General features: G+C 40.6%; 1 protein-coding gene across 46 annotated transcripts in view; it reads right to left on the bottom strand.

Moving 5' to 3' along the window:
* The window catches only part of ANK3 (ankyrin 3), a 906473-nt gene that overhangs the window by 51644 nt on the left and 828075 nt on the right, over window positions 1-26754 (bottom strand). For 35 of the 46 annotated variants that reach the window (XM_077454076.1, XM_077454078.1, XM_077454087.1 and 32 more), the window contains 8 exons: window positions 21363-21517; window positions 14139-14350; window positions 13241-13448; window positions 10929-11025; window positions 9718-9946; window positions 7210-7335; window positions 3291-3413; window positions 299-325 (listed from right to left, as the gene is read on the bottom strand). In XM_077454076.1, coding sequence (XP_077310202.1) covers window positions 299-325; window positions 3291-3413; window positions 7210-7335; window positions 9718-9946; window positions 10929-11025; window positions 13241-13448; window positions 14139-14350; window positions 21363-21517 — 1177 coding nt within the window. The remainder of the gene's footprint in view (window positions 1-298; window positions 326-3290; window positions 3414-7209; window positions 7336-9717; window positions 9947-10928; window positions 11026-13240; window positions 13449-14138; window positions 14351-21362; window positions 21518-26754) is intronic. The other 11 variants (XM_077454074.1, XM_077454096.1, XM_077454103.1 and 8 more) reach the window with 1 other exon arrangement.

Raw genomic sequence — 26754 nt, 5'->3', positions numbered from 1 at the left:
AGATGCAAACACAGGAATGAAAACAACATGTATCGTAACAGAATAGCTTCTTAACAGGATAAATTACCTAAAAAGGGACCGTCAACCTTCTATGTCTAGACACATACAGTATTGAATACGCAGGCTGCATAGTTCAGCTTCGACTTACTACATGTGCTCAAAGCACACTGGAATCATAGACCTTGATGGCATGCATATATATCATGAAGCCTGGGCATTTCATGTGTCATTACTGACATGGCTGACACTATAACTATATCTACGGTTGATTAAAATAGAACAAATGCATGATTTTTACCTCATCATCTTGGTCTGACTCTGTTTCCTTTTGGATCCAATATGCATTGCAGAGATAAGGTAAATTATAGTGGGCAGCAGGGAAAGAAATATTAGGACATTGAAAGGGAGAGGCAGGCAGCAGCGCAAGCACATGAACAGCAAACAGTGACACAAGAAACTAAGTGGACAATTAAATTAAGAGCCAAATGTGAAGGAACAAACAGATTTATCTGAAGAATACAAACTCACGTTCTGAACTAAGTAATCCACTTTAACAGAAATCACAGTCATGACACCACATTGGAAACAACAGGTATGTATTATATATTCCTTTGGTCTATACAAAGTTTGAAAAGACCCATCAAAGTAAAGTATTACATAATGAAATTTCAACACAATTAGGATGCGCTAAAAAATATAGTTTCAAACATTAAGTGGCAGTTTATGCAAATTGAAATGTACACAGTATGCACAAGTAAATTGTTTCAAATGGAAATTACTACAGGTTATGGGGTTTTTGTGGAAAGCTAATATACGGTCTTGTTAAAGTGTAAAAAAAAAAGAGAAGATTTGCTGTGTTATAGGGAACATTCATCAGTGTTAACTGTGCATTGTCCACCTCATGGTATGTAAGAGCTCAAAGGCACTCCAGTTTTGTAGCCTCATAGACACATGTCTGCAGTGTGACATCTAAATCACTGAGTCTCTGACATTTAGTTTCTGGAGATTTAGAGCTGCTCACTGTTCTCCTTGCTAAAGGCTATGACCTTGTACCTTATGCCTCTACCAAGATGGTTGCCTCCACCTAGACACATAGGTTCTTGATTCACAAGGCTTTAACATAAAAAGAAGTATAATTATTTATAATAACTGTAATAAGTATAATTACTTGATAAGTAAAACTAAGTATAATCATATACAGTAGTTATTTTGAACTATGGGGCTATAATTTTCAAATCTGATTGGACTGAACTGAAAATAACTGTCACTTTTTTGAATATAAGTATTCTTATCCTGGTGTGCTATCTTTGTGAATTTAACTTATATTGCAGAAAAATATATAGTACATCAGGAAAGGGGAAAGATCAATACTTCCTACTAGTCCTTTGTCTAAAGCCCCATACACACGATCAGAAATTCTGCCAGCAAAAGTTGGATGTGAGATTTTCGTTAGAAATTCTGACCGTGTGTATGCTCCATCGGATTTTGCCGGCATAATTCCATCCAGCAAAAGTTTGAGAGCAGGTTATCTATTTTTCGGTCAGAAAAAGTTCAGATCAGAAATTCTGATCGTCTGTACAAATTCCAACACGCAAAATTCCTATGCATGCACTTCATTTTCTCGGCTCGTCATAGAGTTGTATGTCACCGCGTTCTTGACAGTTGAAAATTGTGAGAACTTTTGTGTAACCATGTGTATGCAAGCCAAGCTTGAGCAGAATTTCATCGGAAAAACCATCCAAGTTTTTTCAGACGGAAAATTTGCTCGTGTCACAGATCAGCTGCGGAGCTGATCTGTGTCTCACCTTTACTGCTGTAGGTTGGCTGGCACCTGTTGTTCCACTAGCTGGTGTTCAGCTCTGTGCACTCAGCAGTTATGGGTGTCGCTGCCCCTCACTGGTTGCCTAACATATGATTCCTTCCTGCTACTTCTTGTCCAGCCCCTCATGTGCTTCTCTATTTAAATCCCTTTCAAACCAGCTACTGGTTGCTTGAGCAACATTTGTTTCTGAGCTCCCTTTGTGTAACCTGTTTTACCTGACCTCTCGTGAACTGATCTCTTGTGTACCGACCCGGCTTGTTCTGATTGCATTGTCTGCAGCCCGCCCTGACCTTGGATCACCATCCGGCTCTCCTTTGCTTCATCTATCCATCCATCCTTGTCTAACCGTGTCTTCTGGTACTTCCCTAGCGAGCAGGGTGAACCCGGGGGTCGTGACCTGGGGTCAGCACGCAGCTAAGCCCAAACCCTCATGAGGTGGTCCCTGGCAGAATACCGCCCTTAGACTCCACGCCCTGGGGGATCCCGTGTCACCTGCTCGCCTGTGGACTCACTGTAAGTAGTACCGTGACAGCTCGTGCGTATGGGCATAATTCCGCCTTTGCATCTTGGTTCCACTTACAGCAAATCATTACAAAGCCAAATAACTGATGGTGCCACACTGATCACCTGACTTCTTCAAAATGCAATAGAAAAATAACTGGGGAGTCCACTGCAATAGAGTGACACCTTCAATGTTTCCTTGAGGGAGGGGATGGCATGGAATCAGTAAGAAATCTAAGGAACTGGCAAGTGCAAGCAGAAATATCAGTTTTGGATATTTACTCTTAATATAAAGTTATTCTGGCAAGTATAGAGAGAATTACAACATAGTTCTGGATACATTTGGCAGATCCAAAAAAATTTAAAATAGGTCCTCTTCCAATATGTTGTATTCAAACATCATTTTTATGTGATGAAAGTTCTAGGCAACTCACAAAGATCCTTTGGTCTTGTTTACAACCCATGCATGCACAGTCACACTCACAGAATGCTGAGCTGCATGAGCAAACTGCCCATGCATGGGTAAGGAATGAAGCATGTGCTCTTTTGTGAGTTCCCAGTGGGCCCGCATACAACACTTGGTATGTACTTTTATCTGTGGGACAAAGAGGGGAGGGCAATGGAATCTGCAGTTTGAAAAGTAAGCATAATTTTACAAAATGGGGGACTGCATATTTATTGTACTGAGGACACTGTAATGCATAGGGATTTTTTGGAAAATGTCATTAAAGGTGAACTAACAATTTAAGATTACTTTAAGGGCCAGATATATGGTGTTAAATTGATGTTAGGTTAGAATTAATCTGAGCATTAGGAAAAAATCTACAACACAATATATGGGGGATAAGTTACTCCTACCCCCTCTGGGTAGAAACTGTTTACAGTCTCCCCCAGCACGCCCAGCATTAGTTCTAAAAAGAAGTACAAAGTATTAATCTAAAGCGGTATTTAAAAAATGCCTGGTTACCTTCTTCTGCGTTGGAAGAGTGATGTTGAGGTTGCAGACGGCAGTCTGTGGCAGGCCTTTTGTTGTCTTTGGTTCTTTCAAAAAGGACAAGCGACCACAAGGTTCTTGGCTGGGGTCTCTCACCTGCAAATGGAGTTTGAAATCAGCTTTCAAGAGATATCAAATAATAAGATTCAAACACTTCAAAAGCATAATGACTATATCATTTATAGGAAGAAAAAAAAAAGCAAGCTCTCTTTTCTACTATCTGTGAAAGTAGTGAACAGTACACCATTATCTTATAATGTGTGTAATATGATTGAAGGAACATATAAGCCATTTTTTCTGGATTACAGGGCATATCTGTTAACAGGTATTTTTCTTTTTCTAGTAAAAGATAGGTAGGCACGTTTCTACTTTACTTAAAATGAACTCTGAGATTCTAGACCAGCTACAACTTAAGTTTGTTTACACCGATGTCCTCAGCGCCGCAGGTGGCTGGTAGCAGCGGCTCCGGTGTCCTCAGCACAGCGGGTGGATGGCGGCAGGCTTGGAGCATCTCCAGTGTCCTTTCCTCCATGGATTTTGCCATGCATGATCTCTCTCCTCCTCCTTCTCCTAGGCGTCCAACAGGATCGCCTGACATTTTGGCCAATCGGGAAACGGTCTCAGACGCATTTCCTGATTGGCGGGGAGGAGATTTAGTATGAAAATAGTGAATATTCATTTGCTATAGTCACACAACTCAGTGGGCTGTCCAGCGTCCCTGTATGTAGATCAGGCGCATGGATCAGGGGGGGGGGGGGAGGCGGCACCCATGCACCCTCTATGAATGGGCCGAAAAAATACATAAGTGCCATCATAGCTAAAATAAAATGCATTTTCACAATCCTGTTTTTAGTAAGGTTAACTTATATTTGAGTGAAGTTGTTCTTTAATTAATTTCCATCTGTAGGACTGCTGGAGACCACAGTGAATACAGCCATCCCTTACGAATGAACAAGCCATGGTATGCATGTGCAGTGTAAAGAGGAGCCTTTGGAGGTTTTTTTGATATGGCTGTTCAGCTTTTGGCAGGGCTGAAGGAGTGTTACAGGTTCAGCTGCACTCAGCGTTGCGGTGGTGGTGGTGGTGGTGGTGGGGGGGGGGGGGGGGGGGGGGGGTTGGTGTTAATTAAAAAGCAACTTCAGTAGAGGAGAAGTTGTCCTTTAAAGTGAACCTTTCTTTATACAAAGAAACATATTTGAACAAAATGTAAAAAGGTAGGTATGGTTGGAGTCTGATGCCACCACAGTAGAGCAGGATAGCCCAAAGGACAGCTTACTTTAAATTACGGTTTCTGTCAGGATTAGACTATTAATCAGATTATTATTTTCATTGCTCAGATGTTTCATTAGTCTGAAATTCCTCAACATTTGCATAAATGGAGGGGGAGGGTGGCTAACAGTGTTCGTTATATGTTTTCCTTTCCTGATGACCATATTTCTACTGCGGAGCAGCATTCTTATTCCTGCTTTTTGAGTAACAAGCCTTAGGTGATCGTTGTTTTTTTGTTTTGTTTTTTATGGTTTTAGATTTTTTTTTTCTTGAATTGTGCCTTGTGAGCCTGGGTATGCCCAGAGGCTCTGTTTTGTACTTATTGCACTAAACCAATATAAAGAATTTGCAAAAAAAAATAACCTGAATAGGAGCCAGGAGCACCAGTGGGGGACCCCAGAAGAAGAAGACTGGGGCTGCTCTGTGCAAAACCTAAGGAATTACAGCGATTATAAAGCTTTATTTTTAATTAAATTAATAAACATGTCATACTTATCTGCTCTGTACATTGGTTTTGCACAGAGCAGTCCCAATCCTCTTCTTCTGGGGTCCCCCACTGGTGCTTCTGGCTCCTTCTATTCAGTGCATCCCCCCATAGAAAGCAGCTATGGGGGCACTTGATCCCAAGCCGCACTGTATGCATAGATAGACACAGATATCGTGCCTTGGCCCTGCCCCCTGCTTCGTCACAGAAATTGATTGACAGCAGCGGTAGCCATCGGCTCCTGCTGCTATCATTCTGCCCAGTGAGGAGGGAGAGAGCAGAGAGAGTCGCTGCTCTTGGGCACACTGCTAAATTGTAATCGTGCCCAGGTAATTAAAGAGGGAGATCCTGTAGCACAGAAGGTTTTTTACCTTAAAATGGTTGTCCTCCCCCCCAAAAAAATCATTCTCCTGTCCCTTTAAGGCTCCAGCTATAGCATACTGCTTTTGTTTAGTCAATTGCCCCTTTGTATCTCCTACAGTATCTGGTTGATCCTAACGGTTCTGACTTGCCCTCTGTGAAATGACCATGTTTATCATGGCTGCTGAGCTATGAAACCATGGTCAGGATACGTGCCTCCTTAATGTAGCTTCTCTCCAGTGCATCTCTACATCTCCCCCTCCTCCCTACCTGTCAGCTCCATCGTGTATAATGAGAACACAATCTCACTACCCCTCCCCTCTCCTCCCCTTCACCCTTCATTCACTGACTATACTGTTAAACAGAAGGGAATCTCAGTCCCTCCCACTTGGCTCCCTTAGATTGGGATCCAGAGCAGAGGGAGGACGTAACCACAACTGAGCACAAGGAAAAAATAGCATTTACAATTGGAAAAAGTAGAAACACAACCACACTGCGCTGCTTAATGAACAAACACATGGAGGCTAGATCAAATATAGCCTTTTGAGTTTACAATCACTTTAATGCATAGAATGCAAGGTAAGGAAAAATCTGGAGGCTTTAGAACCACTTTAACCAATAGAGAGAAATGTAGAAGGTTTATATGGCTTCTCTCTCTCTAGCAGCATACATTCTTCTTCTCTTCATTCCCTCACCATTCTGTTTGGCTACCAGGAGAGAAATAAAACCCCAGTCACTGTTGAGTATGGGTTAGTGTGTGACGCACTTCCTTTTTCCCATATGACAGTACCAAGTGCCTCAAGATTAGATTAATGTTCTCACTTGGGGTTCCAGGTAGGAGAACATAGCAATTTGTGAAATCTGACAAGTCTGTTTGGAGCATAAGGCTTTCTTAGCCCTTGTACACACGGTCGGAGAATCTGTCGGAATGAGTCTTATCGAACCGTGTCGTCAGATAATCCGACTGTGTGTGGTATGCATCGGACTGATTCCGTCCGCATCTCCGTCCGACCCAATTTTTCAACATGTTGGAAATATTTCCCGACCAACTGGGCCGGACGGACCTAATCCGATCATGTGTAGAGCATTTTGATCGGACCAAGTGCCACGCATGCTCAGATCAAATTCCTACATCAAAGCTATTGGCTACTAGCCTGAATGTAGTCCCATCGTAACGTAATTACGTCATCACGTTCTGAAAGATCGGATTTTTCGCCAACTTGGCCCGACCGTGTGTATGCAACAGTTTCGGACACAATCCGTCGGACTAAATCCGACGGGCAAAATCCGACGGATTTGGTTGGCAAAATCTCCGACCGTGTGTACGTGGGCTTAGCCAAGTTTCAGCAGCTGAATGGATAAGCATGGGAGCAAAGAATGGTGATCATATGCTGCTGGGTAAGAGGGGTTAGCTAAATAGACTGTTTGGCTTGCACTAATTATGTAAAATGTTAATTTTCAGTATGAAGCAAGACTATTTATAAACTATTTATAAAATGTAAAAAAAAAAAAAATGTGTGGAATTATAAAAATACCTAGGGTGCAAAAGCATGGGAGGCAAATTGTCCCTTGTTTTATCACTTCAGATATATGTATGAAGTATGTCTGGGGAACACTTGTAAAATGAACATGTATTCACATGCAGTCTTGTGTAGTATACAAAAAAAATTAAAAATACCACAGTTTATTAGAACTCAAGCGGAAATGACTTTCAGGTAAATAGTAAGCAACTATAGGGTATACATTAAAACAGTAGGATACAAAGTAGATTTACTTTACCTTTACAGAAAACGGTAGTCTATTTTCTTTGAAAGCATAGAAATTGAATATAAGCTGTTGTCCTCCTTTAGTTAGTGGAGCTAGATTTCCGTAGCAGTCAACGTGGATTGTTTTTCCTTCTAGAACCTATGTGGATGAGAAAACAAAGAAAAATTTAGTTTTTTTTCACACACAATACATTTTTTTCCATAAATTCTAAGGGCCGGAATTTCTGTATCTTTAAAGGGGAAGGGTGTAATAAAGTAAAACTAAGTTTTGCCACAAAAGTAAGTAATAACAACCACCAGGGTTCAGTTTACTGTAGTCAATAAATGATCTGTCCTACAAAAAACACAAAAGTATAAAGTCTGTGTCCATGATGGAGGCAGAGATTACGATTTACAGACATTATGGTGCTTACAGTAGCGATAAGGTAGGGAAATCAATTCACCTATAGCAGGACCTATAGCAGAGGCATAACTACAGGTGTCACAATTGTGACCCAGCCCCATGCTCCAGGGGGCCAGTGCGACTCCCCTGTACACCTGGATAGGCGGGACAGCGAGGGCAACATATAGAGAAACTGATTGGCTGTATTTTTCTCCTGTAGCCGCTGAAAGCCTGCCACATCTCCTATCTAGGTTACTCTTCTTTCTTCTGCCCCCAGGGCCCTTGTGTGCTGCCCTGACAACCCCCCTCCCCTCCCCTCTCCCACTGGCTGCTGCAAGGGATGTGTCAGGATAGAGAGCAGGGAAGGTGATGGTAAATATGTCAATTACCGGCCCTTCCTTTTCTGAATGAATGTTTCTGTCCATTCATAATGGAAGCGTAGTAAACAGTGTTTACTGTGCTTCAGTTTGTAAATGAACGGGAAGCTCTATACAGAGTTATTCCTGTCCAAGAGGCTGCAGAGATGGAGATTGAAGGCTGTGTCCTCAATTAATTTTCTCTGCCTCAAAGGTGAAATGCCAGAGGTCTGTTTAGACCCCTGATATTTCAGCCCCCCCCCCCCCCCAATGGGGCTCCTAAAATAATTGTAAAAAATTATAAAAAATAAATTAAAAAATGGTAAAAAAAAACAATAAAAAATAAATGAACAAAAATAAAAGAAAACTGCTGACAGCAGTGGTGGGACTACAAGGGTCGCAAGGGCACTTGCGACTGGACCCTAGCATTCCACCACCCAGCTCAGAGGGAAGGGCACCAGCTGGGGGTCAGGGGGGCCCTTCATGGTTTCTTGCAATGGGACCCTGAAGGTTCTAGTTATGGCCTATAGAATCTTTTTTTCCAAGACATTGTTTAACCGGTTCCCGACCAGCGTGCGCCAATGTACGTCGGCAGAATGGCACGGGCAGGCAAATGGGCGTACCTGTACGTCCCTTTAAATTTTCCGCCCTGCCATAGTGAGCGCCCTGCCGGAGGCACGCTCACGTGCTGGTCGTGATCCCGGTGAGTCCGGTCGCGGGTCCCGTGGACTCGATTGCCGCGGGCATACCCGCTATCGTCTCATGGGGCGGCTGAACGGAGAGATGCCGTTGTAAACAGCATCTCCCCATTCTGCCTAGCAACTAGTGACACTGATCTCTGCTCCATGTGATTGGAGCAGAGATCAGTGTTCACTAAATTAAAGCCCAGCCTCCAACAGTTAGTAACACACCCCTAGTTTCTAATTTAGTGAACACTGATCTCTGCTCCAATCACATGGAGCAGAGATCAGTTTAACACTGCCACCCACTGGTTAACCCCTACACTGCCACCCACTGGTTAATCCCTTCACTGCCAGTGTCATTTACACAGGAATCACTGCATTTATATAGCAGTGATTGCTGTATAAATGACAATGGTCCCAAAAATGTGTCAAAAATGTCCGATGTGTCCGCCATAATGTCGCAGTCACAATAAAAATCGCTGATCGCTGCCATTACTAGTAAAAAAAAAAATATTAACAAAAATGCCATAAAATTATCCTCTATTTTGTAAAGCGATTTTTTTTACCAAAAATATGTAGAAGAATACGCATCGGCCTAAACTGAGGGAAAAAAATGTTTTTTTTAGATATTTTTGGGGGATATTTATTATAAAAAAAGTAAAAAATAATGCGTTTTTTTCAAAATTGTCGCTCTATTTTTGTTTATAGCGCAAAAAATTAAAACCATAGGGGTGATCAAATACCACCAAAAGAAAGCTCTATTTGTGGGAAAAAAAGGACGTCAATTTTGTTTGGGAGCCACGTTGCATGACCGCGCAATTGTCAGTTAAAGCGACGCAGTGCCGAATCGCAAAAAGTGGTCTGGTCTTTGGCCAGCAAAATGGTCCGGGGCTGAAGTGGTTAAGGGTGGAGGATTGTGTGATCGCCCTTTTAGGTTTGGGGGAACCTTAAATCCAACTAGTTGCTATAAAAACTTTGCACCCAACCCCAGCACTTGTATTGCCTTACTGAATAAGTCTGAAAGAGTTTTCTGACACTATTTTCCTAATTCAGATCATACAATAAACTAACCATGTAACCATGGAGATCTTAGAATGTACCTCAATGTCTTTACTCCTAGCAACTTCTTCAAAGTTTTCTTGCTGTTCCAGGGTTTTGTCCACTTTGTCATCAGTCATACAGAAGCAGCGCAGTCGAGCTTCTACAGGATCGTTCATTTTAGCAAAAACAACAAACTTGGCCATATAGGGAACACATATCAACTCCCTGTAAAGCTGTGTCGCTAGGCTTACAGTTTCGGGGATTTGATGGCAGTCACCAAGCCAAAATCTGCAGAAAAAAAAACATAAAAAGGATATATAACATATATAAAACACAACATTTTTTTATTTACTAGTAAAACAATATGCCATAATAATGATGATATAAGTGGCCTTTGTCAGGTACCATATCTAGAACTTATGAAGGTCACTAAGCTTGATACTGCTGCACACAAGTTGGCTATATGGCTTTACATATTTGTCTGTGCTATAGTGAGGGACCTTGGATCTATGAACACACAAAAGCTCTGCCCACAAGTCATTACAAGAGGATATGAAAAACAACCAAAACAAGGGACACAGCTTTATCTGCAAACTTACATGTGATTCTGGCTAGATTAACTTGTAATCCACACATCTCCGTCACAATGCATAGCAAGAAGTTCAATGTAGTGTTTCCTGGTTGAATCCTAGGCTGGTGCCACAGTGGCATTTCTGTGTAATTTTTCTCGAGCACTAGATTAGGTGCGCTGGCCACTTACCCTAGTTGGTGTTAATTCACAGAATCTATCCCACTAGAAATGGAGCCCTGATGGAGCTATTCCATAAAAGAGAGGTCTATTAGTGATCATGTGACTTGCAAGATGCTGCCAGCGACAGGATTGCTTGTGTGACAAAGCCTTTAGAGCTTTCAGTCTTTCCCTGTTCATAGGACAGAGCTGATATATAACTCAATGTCTAGTGAGCAGGCTGCAGGCAAAGAAGTGACATAGGCAGTGTTACTGCTGAACAAGGAAATAGATATGACACTTATGTGGCTGTGCAATGCGGTGGAGAGGTTAGGCCTCATGCACACTGGACATTTTTTACAGATGCTCCTAGGGGAGTCTGTTTTTTTTTCCTGCCTCTAAACCCCCCTGCATGTTAGCCTATGTGTCCATGCACATATAGGCTTTTAGCAGCGTTTAGTGGCAGGGGCTTTTAGAGGCATGGAAGCAATATACATTTTCTGCTTCAATTTCTTTAAATGACACCTAATTTATACAATTTACCTGGCGGACACATTGGTTGTAAAAGAGACACAGTCACTGACAAAGGTTAAAGGCGTAGTCCCTGTAATATCCTCCCACTGAGCTGGAGAAGTCCCACCTGTGGAAGACAACCAGAGTGAATGCGTATAGTTATCACTGGAGGTAGAGTATAAAGCCTTGTACACACAATAAAAATATCGGACAAATGATTGCCATTTTTTTGTATGCTAGTCTCATATCGAAAAATTACTCAACTTACAAAAATTCTCATATGACAAAATATAGCTTTGGAAATAACGTGATGTATTGTATTTTATAGCAATGTAGTCTTTCATTTCTGAGCATGAGTTTCTGAGTCTTGTTGCAATTATTTTCAGAGGAAAACTGTACTGAGTAAACAAAAATTGTACGATCTGGCATCATACTAGAAAATTTTTTGCGTTTGTCCCTTCGGATAATTTTGGATGAAAAGTCGTGATTGGGTCTCGAAGACTGAGTACTAACAATCAGATTATTGTCCAATCACTTCAAAAGTGGTATTATTCGTCCGATTTTCAGATCTAGCTAGCTAGGCTTAGGCTTCAAGCTATCATGATAAAAGTTATTTTCACAAAAAATGGCCTCTCTGTGTAGTAAAATTGAAGGGTGTAAATTGCATAGCTTGATGGGTGGTCCCGACAAAAGCATGATAAACACTTATCTATTGAAGAAAAATATTTAAAAAAATAATAGATCTCCGGAACTTTCTGGGCACAAGCTACCTTCACAAGGAGATGTTGCGAGATTCAAGGCAGCAAGCTATCTTCCCCTTAATCTGTCCAGACAATCCATTTGTGTACAAACCAAAAAATAATTGTCTATGGTATGGGACCTCCCATGAAAAGATACATTATTTCATTTTAGATTTGAGATCCAAAAAAAAATAAAAAAATCTCAGATCCACTGTGTCACCTCACAGGATTTTTAATACTAGAATCATTTCCAACTAAAGGATTATCCAGAATGAGTCCAATTTAAAAGCAGGAAAATCTATTATGGAACAATGATATCTAAGATACAACTAAATCCAGATAAAACATATGTCAAGGGCGCTCAGAATGTCAGGACCAGGCAGACAGTGTCTTTATTGGATGGATAAAGTGGTCTTCAAACTCTTAGGGCTGCACTCAAAGAGGGGTAAATAGAGAACAGATAAAAGAAAAAAGGCACCTCTAAGTGCAAAATTAAAACTTTTAATATCCTAAAACAAGAGAATCAAGGATAAGAAGAGGCATAACATGGATGTATGAAGCAGGTGATCCGGCATCAGGAGGTCTCAGTATATCACAGCTTTGCAGGGATAACGATGTGCAGCAGCAGAAGGTCACCAGGATAACCAGCAGGTGAATGCCCCAGGCTCTGGGAACACTGGTGAAGCAATCGCCCCATCTGAGTCAGTGTGGAGCATGAATCCGGAAATTACATCAGTGGGAGGGGATGAAGACCAGCATGGACCGTAAACAGGAAATATGTCATCAAAATGGGACGCGTTTTGGAACTACTGATTGGTTCCTTCTTCAAGCCAATGACAACAGGTTTGTAGAAGCTGAGCTTCTAGTCTATGGGTGGAGCTGTAGGTGGGGCTATGGGCGGTGATAAGGGAAGAAAAACAATGCTGCAGCAGCCCAGGAAGTAGAGTGATCCATAGGCATGCGCAGTAAACATAAAGACAGCGCGGGATGCATGCCTCTTCTTATCCTTGATTCTGTAAGTGTTTTTAATCTTGTTTGGGGATATTAAATGTTTTAATTCTGAAGATACAACTAAAAACCATGTAACATTATGGAGTTCATTTAGTATGTGCAAATAAGCTGTTCACTTTGCAGGGACTTTTCCCTCAGCTTAGTTGAATATGGTGAAAATTCACTTCACAAAGAATACCCAATAATGTGCAAGGAAAAAAAACACAGTGTTTCTGCTTGCACATAATTGGATAATGGAAGTCAGCAGAATGTCACCTTATTCACTAAGCTAAGGTAACATTATTTTGCAAAGTGAGAATTCCCTTGCAAAGTAAACAGACTATTTGCCTTTAGTAACCCCCTATGTATCTGTATCTGTATGTACTCAACCTTATGAAGGGTGCTATTGGTTCAATTGGGTGTGGCTGCCCAACCTTCAAAATTGGAGCTCTATAGAGCATAATTTATAACAAAAAACATTCTCATGCCTCTACACCTAGCAACTGATTTCGATTCCAGCATGTAGCAGTTCAATAAAAATTACGAATGAAATCATTCATAATTTTTGTCTTTGCATTTGTTTATGAATTAATGGAAATGTTAAAAACCTACCCGTAATACTGCACAGTAGCCTCAAACTTGGGGTGGTGTCTCCTTTATAGCCATTGCTTACACCTTCACCGGATGGTGGGGGTACTGGAATTGTCATAGTTATTGGCTTGTGGAATTTCCGTCTTCTGGGTTCAACTGTGACAATGGGGCTGAATGTTGCTTTGTTTCCAATTACTTTCTTGACAAGTTCATCGGGTACCGGCTGTGCCTGTGATGTGTTAATGTTTTGAATAATTAATTAGCTCTATAGAACATCATTCAATTAATTGTGCCACCTAGCATTATCTAATGACTCAACAATCAAACAGCTATTGTTTCAGATTTTTCCATCAACTCAAATGTCATTTGTCCTAAGTATTATTGAATGTATTGGGTAGCTGAACCCATTTGCAATGTGGCCAAGAAGAACAAAAACATATCCTGCATACTAATGTTGCACTATATTCAAATATCAGTATCACATTACAAAGCAGAGAATAAATCCAAAGTATTAATGTTGTATTAAAATAAAACTAAGTCTACAATCTTAGGTGAATTGTCATACATTAAGCTAATCTAAACTAGTCTAAGCTAGTCTACAACTGTGTCCCTCAAAACCTACTGGTTGTAAGAGATGTAGTCTTAGTTTTAGCATTATTCTGCAATCCCAAAATATATGAGCATCTCAGGGGAATGTATGTATAGTTCTATGAAGGCATGTACAACAAAATGTAACAATAATTTGGGGATTCAACTGACCTTTATACAACTAATTCACTGCAATATATTTTCCAATGCTACTACAAAACTCTCTCTATTTCCTTCACAGACTAGGACTAAAGACATTTTTTTCCCTAAATTTCCTTTTTGAAATTATAGGTATGCGATGTACAAAATGACATACATGTTTTCAATTTACCTGAAGGCCTACTCGAATTCTTTTAGTCAGTGCCCCCTCTGGGAAGGATGCCTGAACAAGTGGGACCGTTGTACTCTTCAGAACCCCACCTTCTGGTCCAATTTGGTTACTCTCTTGCTTTATCCGAGACACAACAGCAAAGTATTGGGGGAAATCCTTTGTAACGATTCTGCATATCCTCTTTTTCTCCAGTTCTTCTGCACTGTCCAGTTCTGAAATGTAAAACATTTGTAACTTATTAGGTTCATGTCTAATATGCTAATATGATAAGAGCAGTGTTTGAGAGTGCACATCTTGCCAGCAAAAACTTCTAGCAGTTTGTGAGACTGGCCAAGATCCTGCATATGTATTATAGTAAAGCTTAAACCATTTAAAAACCCTGACATCCAGGCATTTAGAATTAGTTGCATACCAAAGCACATGGTAACACGTTTTCTAAAAGGATTATTAATCAGCTGTAGGAGTTGTTTAAAATGACTTAGAGAGAGCAGGGGAAGACACCCATAATTGCTACCCAATACATATATAGCATACTGTTAGGATAAGAAGGTACCATCTTTGTATGAAGGTACCCAGTACCTTGCCATTAAATGTGCTATACACAAATATGTCCACAAGGTGGCACCATAACACCATAATTTACACAGAAATGGTTTGTTTATGGTATAGTTAACAATGAAAAATGTAAATAGATAAATCTGCGTAGTAGTAGAGGCCTGTGTTTTGAATAGTAAAGATCTGGGGATATTTTCTGTGTAGGGCTGTAATAACTAGGATTTCAATAATAGGAAATTGCAATACATCCATTTAGACCTCTTTCTACCATATTAAAATGTTATTGTTCACAACTATGCTAGACGGTTGATTGAAGAAAAAATACTTTCTAGCTACCACATGGCAAAACTCGCTACAATTATCTGAGTTGCATTTATTCTCTGTTGACCTAATTTCTTGGATTATCGGTACACGCAGTAAACAGATAATCAATAGAAAATCTCTTCCTTTTATGCAGCAATCACATTTCTGTACTATATCTGTATTTATGTACTTATATTACAGTGTATTCAGGACTTCATGTGCTTGTGAGCCTTTGCTTAGGGCAGAGGATCAAAGACGTTGATTCCAAAATACAGAGCTTTAATTTGTTGGGTAATATTTACTTTTTATTTGATGTAAAAGGGCACTCTGATGCAGACAGTTGATGTAAGGGGGCACTCTGATGCGGACAACTGATGAAATTGGTCACTCTGATGGGTATACTCCATGTAAGGGGGCACTGTGATGGAGTCACTGAAGTAATAGGGGAACTCTGATAGGGACACCTCATATACAGACATGCCCCAAGTGAACAGGGAGTACTAGTTCTCTACATCTCTATCACACTGTGTGACAGACTGCCACCTCACTTCTTACTGCACCCACATATCAGATCCAGCCCTGGCTGTGAGCATTATTTACAGTGTAGTGATAGTTTAAAATGATTCTAAAGGCTATTTTTTTTTTTAACTAACAAACATGTCATACTTACCTTCTCTGTGCAATGGTTTTGCATAGAGTAGCACTGATCCTCCTTTTCTCAGGTGGGGATCAGGTAGGTGGAAGCTCCACTCAGAAGGTTTTTAGCCTTCATGCTTAGAATGTAAGAAGGCAAAAAACCTTTATCCTTTACAACCACTTTATATGTTTGAAAATACACAGGATATTTTAAGCCCATTATTTCCAGAAAGGTCTTGATCTTGTTTTTTATAGTATATTTTTATTACGATCTAACACTTAAACCAAAATTTCTGTCTGGTAGCAGAATCTTGGAGCCCCTTTATAGCAGAGCTTGAGTGTGAGAGGAAGAAGCAGTACAATGAGCTAATCAGTTTGTGTGTGGACATGAGGCATAGGAAGAGAAAACGGTGACAGAGAGATGAGCTCATCACTGTTCTGCTTTTCTATTCACTGTCCAGTCATTTGCTGGGGTTCCCAAACCTAAGCTCACAGGAAGTGGCTTAAATGATGCTGACCATTAGACTGAAGACATCTAGTGGAAGAACAAAAGTAATGTGGGGGAAATCCCTGGAGTAAGGATAAAAATTGCAGCAAAATCAGTTTGTGTGTGGACATGAGGCATAGGAAGAGAAAACAGTGACAGAGAGATGAGCTCATCACTGTGCTGCTTTTCTATTCACTGTCCAGTCATTTGCTGGGGTTCCCAAACCTAGGAAGTGGCTTAAATGATGCTGACCATTAGACTGAAGACATCTAGCGGAAGAACAAAAGCAATGTTAAATCTTTAAATGGGCTATTCATGTTTATCTTGATGCTTTTGGTTGGCGTTCTGCTTTAAAATATTCCGTTCTCTCATGAAAATGCTGTTATATGTCTCCCATGTCAGTGCATAGCTGCATAAGGCTGATGTCGCACATGCAACCGCTATCACTGAGGATCATACTAAAAACTGAAACAGAATTGAAGTCACTGGTAAGAGAGTGATGTCATAGTGTTCCAGCCAGTGAGGGAGCAGCACATGGAAACCGTAAGCATTTCTCTGTGTAGTAATTTTGCCGCTGGATAAGATCTCTACTAGTGTGGCCATATATATATATATACTCTCTTTAACACACCTGAGAGAAGTAATAGTTGGGTTTTAAAATATACCAAATCTTCTATATTTAAATGATTGTGTCTAAGATGACAGCTTAAAAAGTTAGCTGCAGGATCAGTTTCTACGAGCTACAACCTACTCCTTTGCCATATAGGATTGCATTGTTGTTGTAGATTTACCTTTTCCTATTTTCACAATATAGATAAAGACCGCAGCTGTCCCCATACAATGAATAGGGAAGGCAGGTGCTTTGGTGTCTCATCGGCTTCCATTGTTCCCAATGAGAGCAGACCCTGAAGGCAAGCTTTGCTCAGGAAATGGGAGATGGAAAGTGTTTACATAGAGACATACAACCATACCCATCTGTCATTTAAAAAGAATTACGCAAGAAAGATAATAACAGATAACAATCATTACAGAAACATTTGCATTTACAGTACATGCTACATACCTTAATTAATTGTACTGTTTACACTTGTTTTTGGTTTAGGTGATCCAAACAGAAATAAATGTTTCGAGTTTACCCAGGAAAAGGATTTGAATCAATAGAGAAGATTTCACTGGCTTTAAAGTGGCGCTCTGGTCATTATAATTAAAAAAGTAAAATTTAGGCCCCTTTTACGCTGGCAGAGTCCACCAGCAGATGAGCCTGCTCAGGTGGGAATCTCTCCACTGACCCCCGCTGAGCAGGAGGATGACAGGTTCATGTCCGCTTTGCTCATGCAGAGCAGACATGGACACACTCTCTATGGGCTCTCTACCAGCTGTCTGTTTCCATCCAACTGTCATCCAATCCACCAAACGGATGGGGAATGGATCCCCAATCATTCTGTTTTTAGTGGTCAGGGTCAGATCGGATTTTGGCGGGTGTCAACGGATACATATCCATTGAAATCCGGCGCTCCATAGAGGGCAGTGGGTGGTCCGATAAGGTCCATCTAAAAAACTAACAGGTGAACCCAATCGGTTTGCCCGTGTGTAAGGGGCCTAAAAGGAAGATCTAAGAACTGCCTAGTGGCTAATTTTGTATAGGCAACCACAACTAGTAATCACTATGTGCGTTGCCGATTCCCCCTACTTCCGGTCCCCTCCCCCTTGTTGGTCCCCTATCCCTGCAGTGCTGCTGACCTCCCTCCTCTCCCCCCCCCCCCACTGCTGCGGGAGATGCTTCAGAATGGAGAACAGGGGAAGGGGCTAGTAAATTGTTCCCTTTCTAAATGAACACAGTGAACACACTCGCTCACTGTGTCCATTCATAACTGAAGAATAGCAAACTAGTTTACTATGATTCAGTTTTTGAATGAACAGGAAGTCACTCAGCACAGAGCACTTCCCATTCATTCACTGCCCTGTGCCACTGAGGCTGCAGAGAAAGGCATGTGTGTTTGAGCTTTGAGGTGCACACCCTAATGTAACAGGCTGTGCAGAGTTATGATCATCTGGCACAGTTATCAGCATGACACCAATAATCTTTTAGGCTGTCTGTAATGGGGGGCATTTTCACCACCACTGTAAGGGGTGCTTTCTTCCTACTAGTTATCAATGTAAGGTGCATGCAAATTCCTTTTTAGCAGGGATTCCGAAAGACCTGAAATTTTTTTCAAGGATTCCCCTTGGGTAAAAAGGTTGAGAAAGTCTGCTCTAGAGCCTAGGGGAAAAGAGATCATGCCAGTGTGTCTAACCACCCTAGGTACTGCATGAAAATGATCCACACATTTCTGCCCATTATTTATTTCAACAAGCATAGATTTACAAGAGTAGCATCCATAATTAAATTCACCCTGAATATCAGTATTATTTTGCACCCAGCATGATCCTTTCTCAAGCCAGCAAAGTCCAACTATCCATATCACTCTATGGGCCACTAAAGCCATGGCACATACACACAAATGGGACACAATTGCACACATACAGTATATGTAAGCCCTGAGATCATCTCCTATCTCCCACTTAATGTCTATGAATGTAGGATGAGTTGTAATGAACTTTAAACATGATGACCATTAATAACTATTTACACAAATGTACGTAATTATGCATTCCAGTAACTGTACCTGCCTAACTTAGATTTCCTTTTACTTTTAATACAGATAAACAACACAATTCCATAGAGGTGAGAGCTTTGCCCTGACAAGTTTACAATCTAGTGGACTAAGGATGAAACCCAGGCAGATATAAATATGCAAATTAATTCAGCTTTGTATTCATGAATACAACATACAGTATCTCACAAAAGTGAGTACACCCTTCACATTTTTGTAAATATTTTATTATATCTTTTCATGTGACAACACTGAAGAAATGACACTTTGATACAATGTAAAGTAGTGAGTGTACAGCTTGTATAACAGTGTAAATTTACTGTCCCCTCAAAATAACTCAACACACAGCCAATAACGTCTAAACTGCTGGCAACAAAAGGGAGTACAAAAGTGAGTTATTTTGAAAGGACAGCAAATTGAAACTGTTATACAAGCTGCACACTCACTACTTTACATTGTAGAAAAGAGTAATTTCTTCAGTGTTATCACATGAAAAGATATAATAAAATATTTACAAAAATGTGAGGGGTGTACTCATTTTTGTGAGATACTGTATATAAATGGTATTCCTTTAAATGCTAGTGCAAGTACCTGAACTTACGTTGTGAATGGTTTGATCAGATGCTTTACAAGCTGGTAACGGCTTGTAAACATAAAACCAAAACCGGAAGTGACAAAATTCTTGTTGCTTACTTTTCTTACATGATAGAGGGGAGGCAGGTATGGGTGTACCTTCCTTCCATCTCAGAGTAAATGAACACCAAGCAGCGGCTCTACTGAGCTCCCCCGATGACTCAGGAGAGTTTGGTAAAGGCGGCGGACGATGGCAAGGGGGCCCTTCTGCACCCCGTAGAAGTGATCTAGTGGATATATAGCTGCTCTAATCCCTTTTACAAGAAAGACCATCATTGGCTCAAAAATGTTGATATTAGGATGATGACTGCAGGTATCATCCTGGTATAACCACTTCAACCTGAGGACGTACAGGTATGTGCTAAGAGGGTTTAAGAGGTTAAAGTCAATGGGGCTGTGCTGCATTTGCTTGGCTCACAGTTGTGGAACATTAGCCTCATTATAGTCCGCCAAAAAAGGCACTCTGGAAAGCAGCACTCTGGAAAACAAACCACCGTGGATCACTTTTCAGATTTTTGGCTAGTGTAAACCAAGCCTTACAGTTTTTTTGTTTTTTTTTACAACACAGTCACATCCTGAGTGTCTGGCCAGCAGCTGCAAAGTTGGACTATGTTTTTAAAGGATACGTTCACCTTTTGGGACATGTTACATAATTATATATATATGCCATATGTTCAAGCTACTGCTGCCTCTCCCCCCTGATCCCCCCTCAGTGTGACAACAGGAGGGGGAACCTTCTCACAATTCAAACAGCATAGCCATGTGGAGCTCTACCCACACAGCTGCATCATTCATTCACAGTTTCCTCTGAATGAATGAACTACAAGTACCGTAATCCACCATGGCAGACGACTTGTAGTTCTGAATTAACTGCAAGGGTGCTGATGAGCACTCTAGTAATTCATTCAGAAGCTTTGCAACTTTCAAACTGACAGCCTGTATGGAGGTACAGGCTAAAAGCTGCAGGGCTTGTCTGCAGAAGCCTGACATTGCACCCATGATCCACTGATCATGGGTGCAATGCTTTCCAGGCTCCCATAGGAAAAAATGTGTTAATGTACCTTTATTATTTTTTCTAAGAAGGGAAACTTCTTCTTTAAGAAGTGATCTATTTTACAGAGGCCTGACACACCCTCTGCTGAGTCTGAGATTAAGATTAATCGTATTAAGGCAATTGCTGCATAAAGTGGTTGTTAAGCCACTATGTTATGTTTATAGCATCCCCATTGTTATATAAGCACGTGTCCTAGTGTCTGTGCATTATAAAAAGAAAGCTGATTTCTACTCGATTTCACAGTGCCTCCCAGCTCCAGCGGACAGGGCCGAGAACTCACGCTGACGTCAGCTGAAAAGGAGGGGAGAAGAGGAGGGGAGAGCCAAAGAGTCACAGACACTAGAACACATGTTATTATCTAACAATGGGGATGGTATAAACATAACATTGTTTTGTAGCAGCGAGGAAAGAAGCAGAGCAGCACTAGTGAGAGCTGAGGCAAGGAGGGGAGGGGGGTGGAGGACAGAGGGAGACACAGAAGAGCTGCAGATAGCTGCGGATAACAGAGGCACGTAAGCTGACGACGGTGTCAGGGCTCAGCAGCCATGATAAATCTTTGTCAGTTTACAGGGGGGAGGGCAGAACCGTGCAGGATCAGCCAGGTATTTCAGGTGATAGAGTGGACCAACTTACACAGCACAAGCACTGTGCTGTATAACATGCTTTAATGGAACAGGATCCATTTTTTTTTAAGGGTACAAACACTTTAAGAAGGAAAAAAGAACAGTAAAAACACTGAACAACTTTTATCTTGATGCACATAGAATGTATTTATATTTGTATTTGGTTTGAACATTATGTGAGTAAACATATCTGTACTAGCCACACAAGATTGCAAACACTTTCATAGGCTGAATTTTACTTTAGGTTTAGTGACAATGTAGCATCATATGTAAACTTACCTTCATCCATGCCATTGAGTAACTCAGTCAGCTCCTCCAGCTTGCAGTCATATTGATGCTCTTTCCATGACTCTCCATTCTCACTTCTCAGTACAATCAATTCTCTCTCCTTACTTCTCATTGATCCAAAATGAGGAATTTCTACTACCACAGGTCTGCATAGAAACAAAATAAATGCTTTCAAACTAGAGCACCAACAAGCATTCTATTGTACGTTTTGTGACACCAAGCCTAACACGTTAAAAGCCAAACATAAATGACATTTAATCAACCAATTACAAAAGCTGCATAATCTGCTAAAATAGAATTACAAATCGAATTTCAGATAGGACAAACCCAGCTGGTTCTAACAATTCATCCAAATTTTAATTAATTTACCAATTCTAATAACGAAATTACCATAAAAATAGAAATTCTGATTGTGCAGCTTTTTGTCTCGTTAATAGACAGTATCTATCTTTTCCTACAGAGGTTGTACATACGTTATTCAAGTTTTTCAGAGCAAAAAAAAAATGTACAACATCTTTATGGTCGTTTTCAGGTCCGAAAGAGGAGATTTGTAGAAGGAGAAAATATATCATCTTGTGGACCACATCTGCAAATTCCGTTTTAGTCATTTCCTATGTAATACTTACAGAATTAAACTGTTTACAGTAAATCATGAGATCTTGACATTACAATCCTTTAGACATACAAACAGTGTAGACTTGACAGATTCAGCCAAAGAAATGGACACAGGGCAATGGTGATGTCAATACAATCTTTGCAGGTTAATAGGTCAGATACTGTCTGCATATTGTCAGAGATCACATAATCAGTGTGCATGGTGTAGAACAAGACTGTTCACAGAGAAGGTATTTCATAGTAATTTCATAATCTTATTTTTTCCCCCATATTTTTTATTACCAGTAATTATGAAAGTACAACACAAGTTTAAAGCTAGATGAGGTCTAAGAAGATTTTTGGATAAATCCATGAAACAGCTTCTAATGTTGTATTCTGTAAGAAATTTACATAATGCTTCATGGTTGATAGTAGGACACTACAGAAAGTAGTATTTATTTAGGTCAATTCTGAATATAGTACTCCATGGGGAGACCAAAGTAAGAAATACCTCCACTAATACCATATTGTTGAGTCATAATTTGAAGGGGTAGCCACAATATTTTGAAAACAGTAGAAAGCATAGAGTGCAAAAGAATGCCAAACAAAAAAGTCTAGGTCTCTCTTTGACCTTACTCCATTGTTAATCTACATATGTTTATGCCTTGTCAACATAATGTTACCTGGCAGTAACCTTTCTCCATTAGGAACTCACAGAGCTTCTACAATTATAGTGGACCCATGTTGCAGCTATGAAAGTTAGCTCTGTTTCATCCTATGTTCTACTGTTCATATACCATTTGCTTCAGAAGTGTCTTCATTAGCATCACCAACATTCGTGACATCACATATTTTGGACTTTACTAAACCAATATCAATGATACCTTTGGGGAATTTTCTGAAATTCTGAATTAACAGTTTTTAAAATGCAATCTGATCTTCATCCAAGTCAAAAATCATAAATTATTGTAATTGAACAAAGAACTAGACTTTTTTACTTTAAATTACCCTTTACAGAAAATAGTTTTGAACAAGCAAGGTGACTAAAGAAAAAGTACGTGACCCTCCAAACTGTAAATACTAGCACTCACCTCACAAAATTCTCTAGCTTTAGGTTGTTTTGAAATGTAGTAATTAAAGTCCTGGCCCTCCTAACAAAGACTGATTTTCTCTAGGCTGATTTTTTACTGTTTCCAGTACTGAACACATTGGGCATAACTGTTTTTAATTCTCGGATAAGAAGGGTGCACTGTATTTAACTAAATTATCTGCTCACTCTGGGGCATAAGTAATAGAGTTAGGGTATATGAATCATACTTTTAACATAGGCCACCTCAGAATGAGTTTACAACATTTATTACATGTCAATCTCACACACCGTTGCATTATCACAGTCAAATGTGGCCAATTGACATGACGTAAATGTGCAAAAACTCTTCTGCTGAAAATCCCTACCCCCCCCCCCCCCCCCCTTCCTACTATATGCCATCCAGGCTTTAAATAACACTAAAATCATTGCAAAATTACTCACAAAATAGATATAAAGTAACTATATATCTGTTCCTACCCTCTCTGCAGGAATGACTTTTAGTGAATTTACCCAATGTTTTGGGAACAGGGTAGACCCCGCTATAAAATGAAAGAACGCCTGAAGTCCTGCATGATCCTATTTACAAGGTCATGGAAGTTTAAGATGAATTAACAAGTCTTCAGGCAAATAAAATAATAAACACATGTCCTTGAGAAACTATGGAAAAGCTAATATAACCAATAAATTCCTCTGTGGAAAAGCCATAAAACACATGTACACTAAAAAGACAAGAATTTCAATAAGTTCCCCTGCTCAGCATTTTTCATGCTTGTATAATGTATAGGCTCTATAATGTTTTATTGAATTTCTCTGTTGAGTTAATTTCTCATTGTCTGCTCTACTTTATCCTGTGTCTGGTTCAAAGACCTTAAAAGAATTACACCCACAATAGTATCATACTATCATGATAATCACAACAATGCCACTCTTTACTCATTACCTAGTTTACAGTCTGTGTTAAGTTTCAATATAAGCTGCTTAGTTTATTGGATGTGCAAAGTGAAGAGTACAATTGCTGGGTCAATTCCCTACAACTGATTGTCATCTAATCATTAAAACACCAATGGAATTTGGATGCCTGTGGCTTGATGCATATGATTTTCACATGCTTGCCAAAATGTAGGGCATTATTGTAAAGGTCCCCACAGCTGCACAGAAAATGGTATGGAAAATATACAGTATCTCCCAAAAGTGAGTACACCCCTCACATTTATGTAAATATTTTATTATATCTTTTCATGTGACAACACTGAAGAAATGTGTCAGAAACCATGAATCAGACTGAGACAGAAGTACAGTCAAATAACACTTGTTTAATAATAATTTAAAAAAGTTCAGAAACCAGAATGGATAGTCAGACAAGCTAAAACGTCAGGGAGCTAGAGATGAGCATTGTAGAACAGCAAGCAGGAAAAGGAGCCAGAAGGAATGTCAGCCAAGCAAGTCTTTAACAAGAACACAGGAGAGTGTCTCTAGAGATGTGATCAAGGTGAAGGCAGAGATCATCTGGACTGGACGGCTTAAGTAGGCATGACTGACAAGCAGGATATCATCAACAGGTGAGCCACTGTGGAGAGATAGGAGCTGGCAATTAGCCGACAGCTGAGCGGCCAGCTCAGAGAAGAAAGGGCTGAGCCCAGCCCTGACAGTACCCCCTCCTCAATGACCCCTCCCCCTCGGAGGAGGGCAGGAACATATACGTCTGAGAAAGAGACCCAAGAGTGTTCCTCCGGACCGCACCCTTTCCAATGCACCAGGTACTGTATGTGCCCACGGAACCTACGGGAGCCAACATTGGACTATACTTCATAGTTCTCAACCTGTACAGGGTGAGGACGAGGTGCAGAGGAGGTAAAGCAGTTGCAGACCAAAGGTTTTAATAAGGAGACATGAAATACATTTAAGATACGCATAGAGAAGGGAACACGAAGTTCACAGGTTGCGAGATAACAACCAGATGGTCTGGAGACATGTTTGGCCAGTCCATCACCTTTACCCTCAGCTTTTTTAGCAAGGCAATGGTCCCTCTTGGATGTGTGTTTGGGGTTATGTTGGAATTCTGCCCTGCAGCCTAGTTTCCGAAGGGAGGGGATCAGTATCTCGCAGTTCATGTTGGCATTCATGGTTCCCTCAATGAACTGTAGCTCCCCAGTGTCAGCAGCACTCATAAAGCCTCAGACCATGACACTTCTACCACCATGCTTGATTGTAGGCAAGACACCCTTGTCTTTGTACTCCTCACCTGGTTGCCGCCACACACGCTTGACACCATCTGAACCAAATACGTTTATTGTGGTCTCATCAGACCACAGGACATGGTTCCAGTAATCCATGTCCTTAGTCTGCTTGTCTTTAGCAAACTGTAGGCTTTCTTGTGCATCATCTTTAGAAGAGGCTTCCTTCTGGGACAACAGACATGCAGACCAAATTGATGTAGTGTGCGGCGTATGGTCTGAGCACTGACAGGCTGACTCCCCCAACCAAAGACAACCTCTGGATATGACGCTGAGAACGTGCACTCAACTTCTTTGGTCGACCATGGCGAGGCCTGTTCTGAGTGGAACCTGTCCTGTTAAACAGTTGTATGGTCTTGGCCACAGTGCTGCAGCTCAGTTTCAGGGTCTTGGCAATCTTCTTATAGCCTAGGCCATCTTCATGTAGAGCAACCATTCTTTTTTTCAGATCCTCAGAAAGTTCTTTGCCATGAGATGCCATGTTGAACTTCCAATGACCAGTATGAGAGAGTAAGAGTGATAACACCAAATTTACAACAACTGTTCCCCATTCACACCTGAGACCTTGTAATACTAATGAGTCAAATGACAGCGGGGAGGGAAAATGGCTAATTGGGCCCAATTCTGACATTTTAACTTAGGGGTGTACTCACTTTTGTTGCCAGCGGTTTAGACACTAATGGCTGTGTGTTAAGATATTTTGAGGGGACAGCAAATTAACACTGTTATACAAGCTGTATACTCACTACTTTACATTGTAGCAAAGTGTAATTTCTTCAGTGTTGTCACATGAAAAGATTTAATAAAATATTTACAAAAATGTGAGGGGTGTACACACTTTTGTGAGCTACTGTATATGTAACTTTGTTATGTAGGATGCTCCTTTGTGTTGTTTGACCTCCCTTTAAACCAGCCATTCTCAACCAGGGTTCTCTGGAACCCTAAGGTTCCTCCAGAGGTTGTTAGGGGTTCCTTGACCTGTGGCTCATTGACCTCTAATTTGATGGTGCCTCTATAGCTCAAGAGTCTATGCCATTTGGCAGAGCCCCACTGTATGACACCAATGATCTTTTCAGCTGTCTGTAAAAGTGGCATCCAACCACCACCATAAGAAGGCCATTCTTCCCATTAGCCATTTATGTAAGGGGCATTTTCTCACTGACCATCAATGAATAGTTTTTTTGAAAGTTTCCCTGGGATCTGAAAATTATTTCAAGGGTTCTTCTGGGGTTAAGCAGTTGAGAAGGGCTGCCTTACGCTAAATAATAGATAAGTGCACTAACAAGTGTACTAGCCACTGCTAATCACCAATATAAGATGAACATATATTTCACCTTACCTGTAGTGTAGCTTCCCTGAGCCTGGATTGAAGCAAACAGTCTCTCTTCAAAAATACACCTTATCCTGCATAATGCTACCCGCACACATTTTCTGCTTGTTGTCTAACCATTTCAGTGGATAGTAG

The sequence above is a fragment of the Lithobates pipiens genome, unplaced genomic scaffold (genome assembly GCF_037356315.1).
Source record: "Lithobates pipiens isolate NorthernLeopardFrog02 unplaced genomic scaffold, aLitPip1_a1.2 Scaffold_25, whole genome shotgun sequence".
Taxonomy (NCBI): Eukaryota; Metazoa; Chordata; class Amphibia; order Anura; family Ranidae; genus Lithobates; species Lithobates pipiens.
Note: the sequence above shows the minus strand (reverse complement) of the source record. Positions and strands in the feature narration are given on the sequence as shown.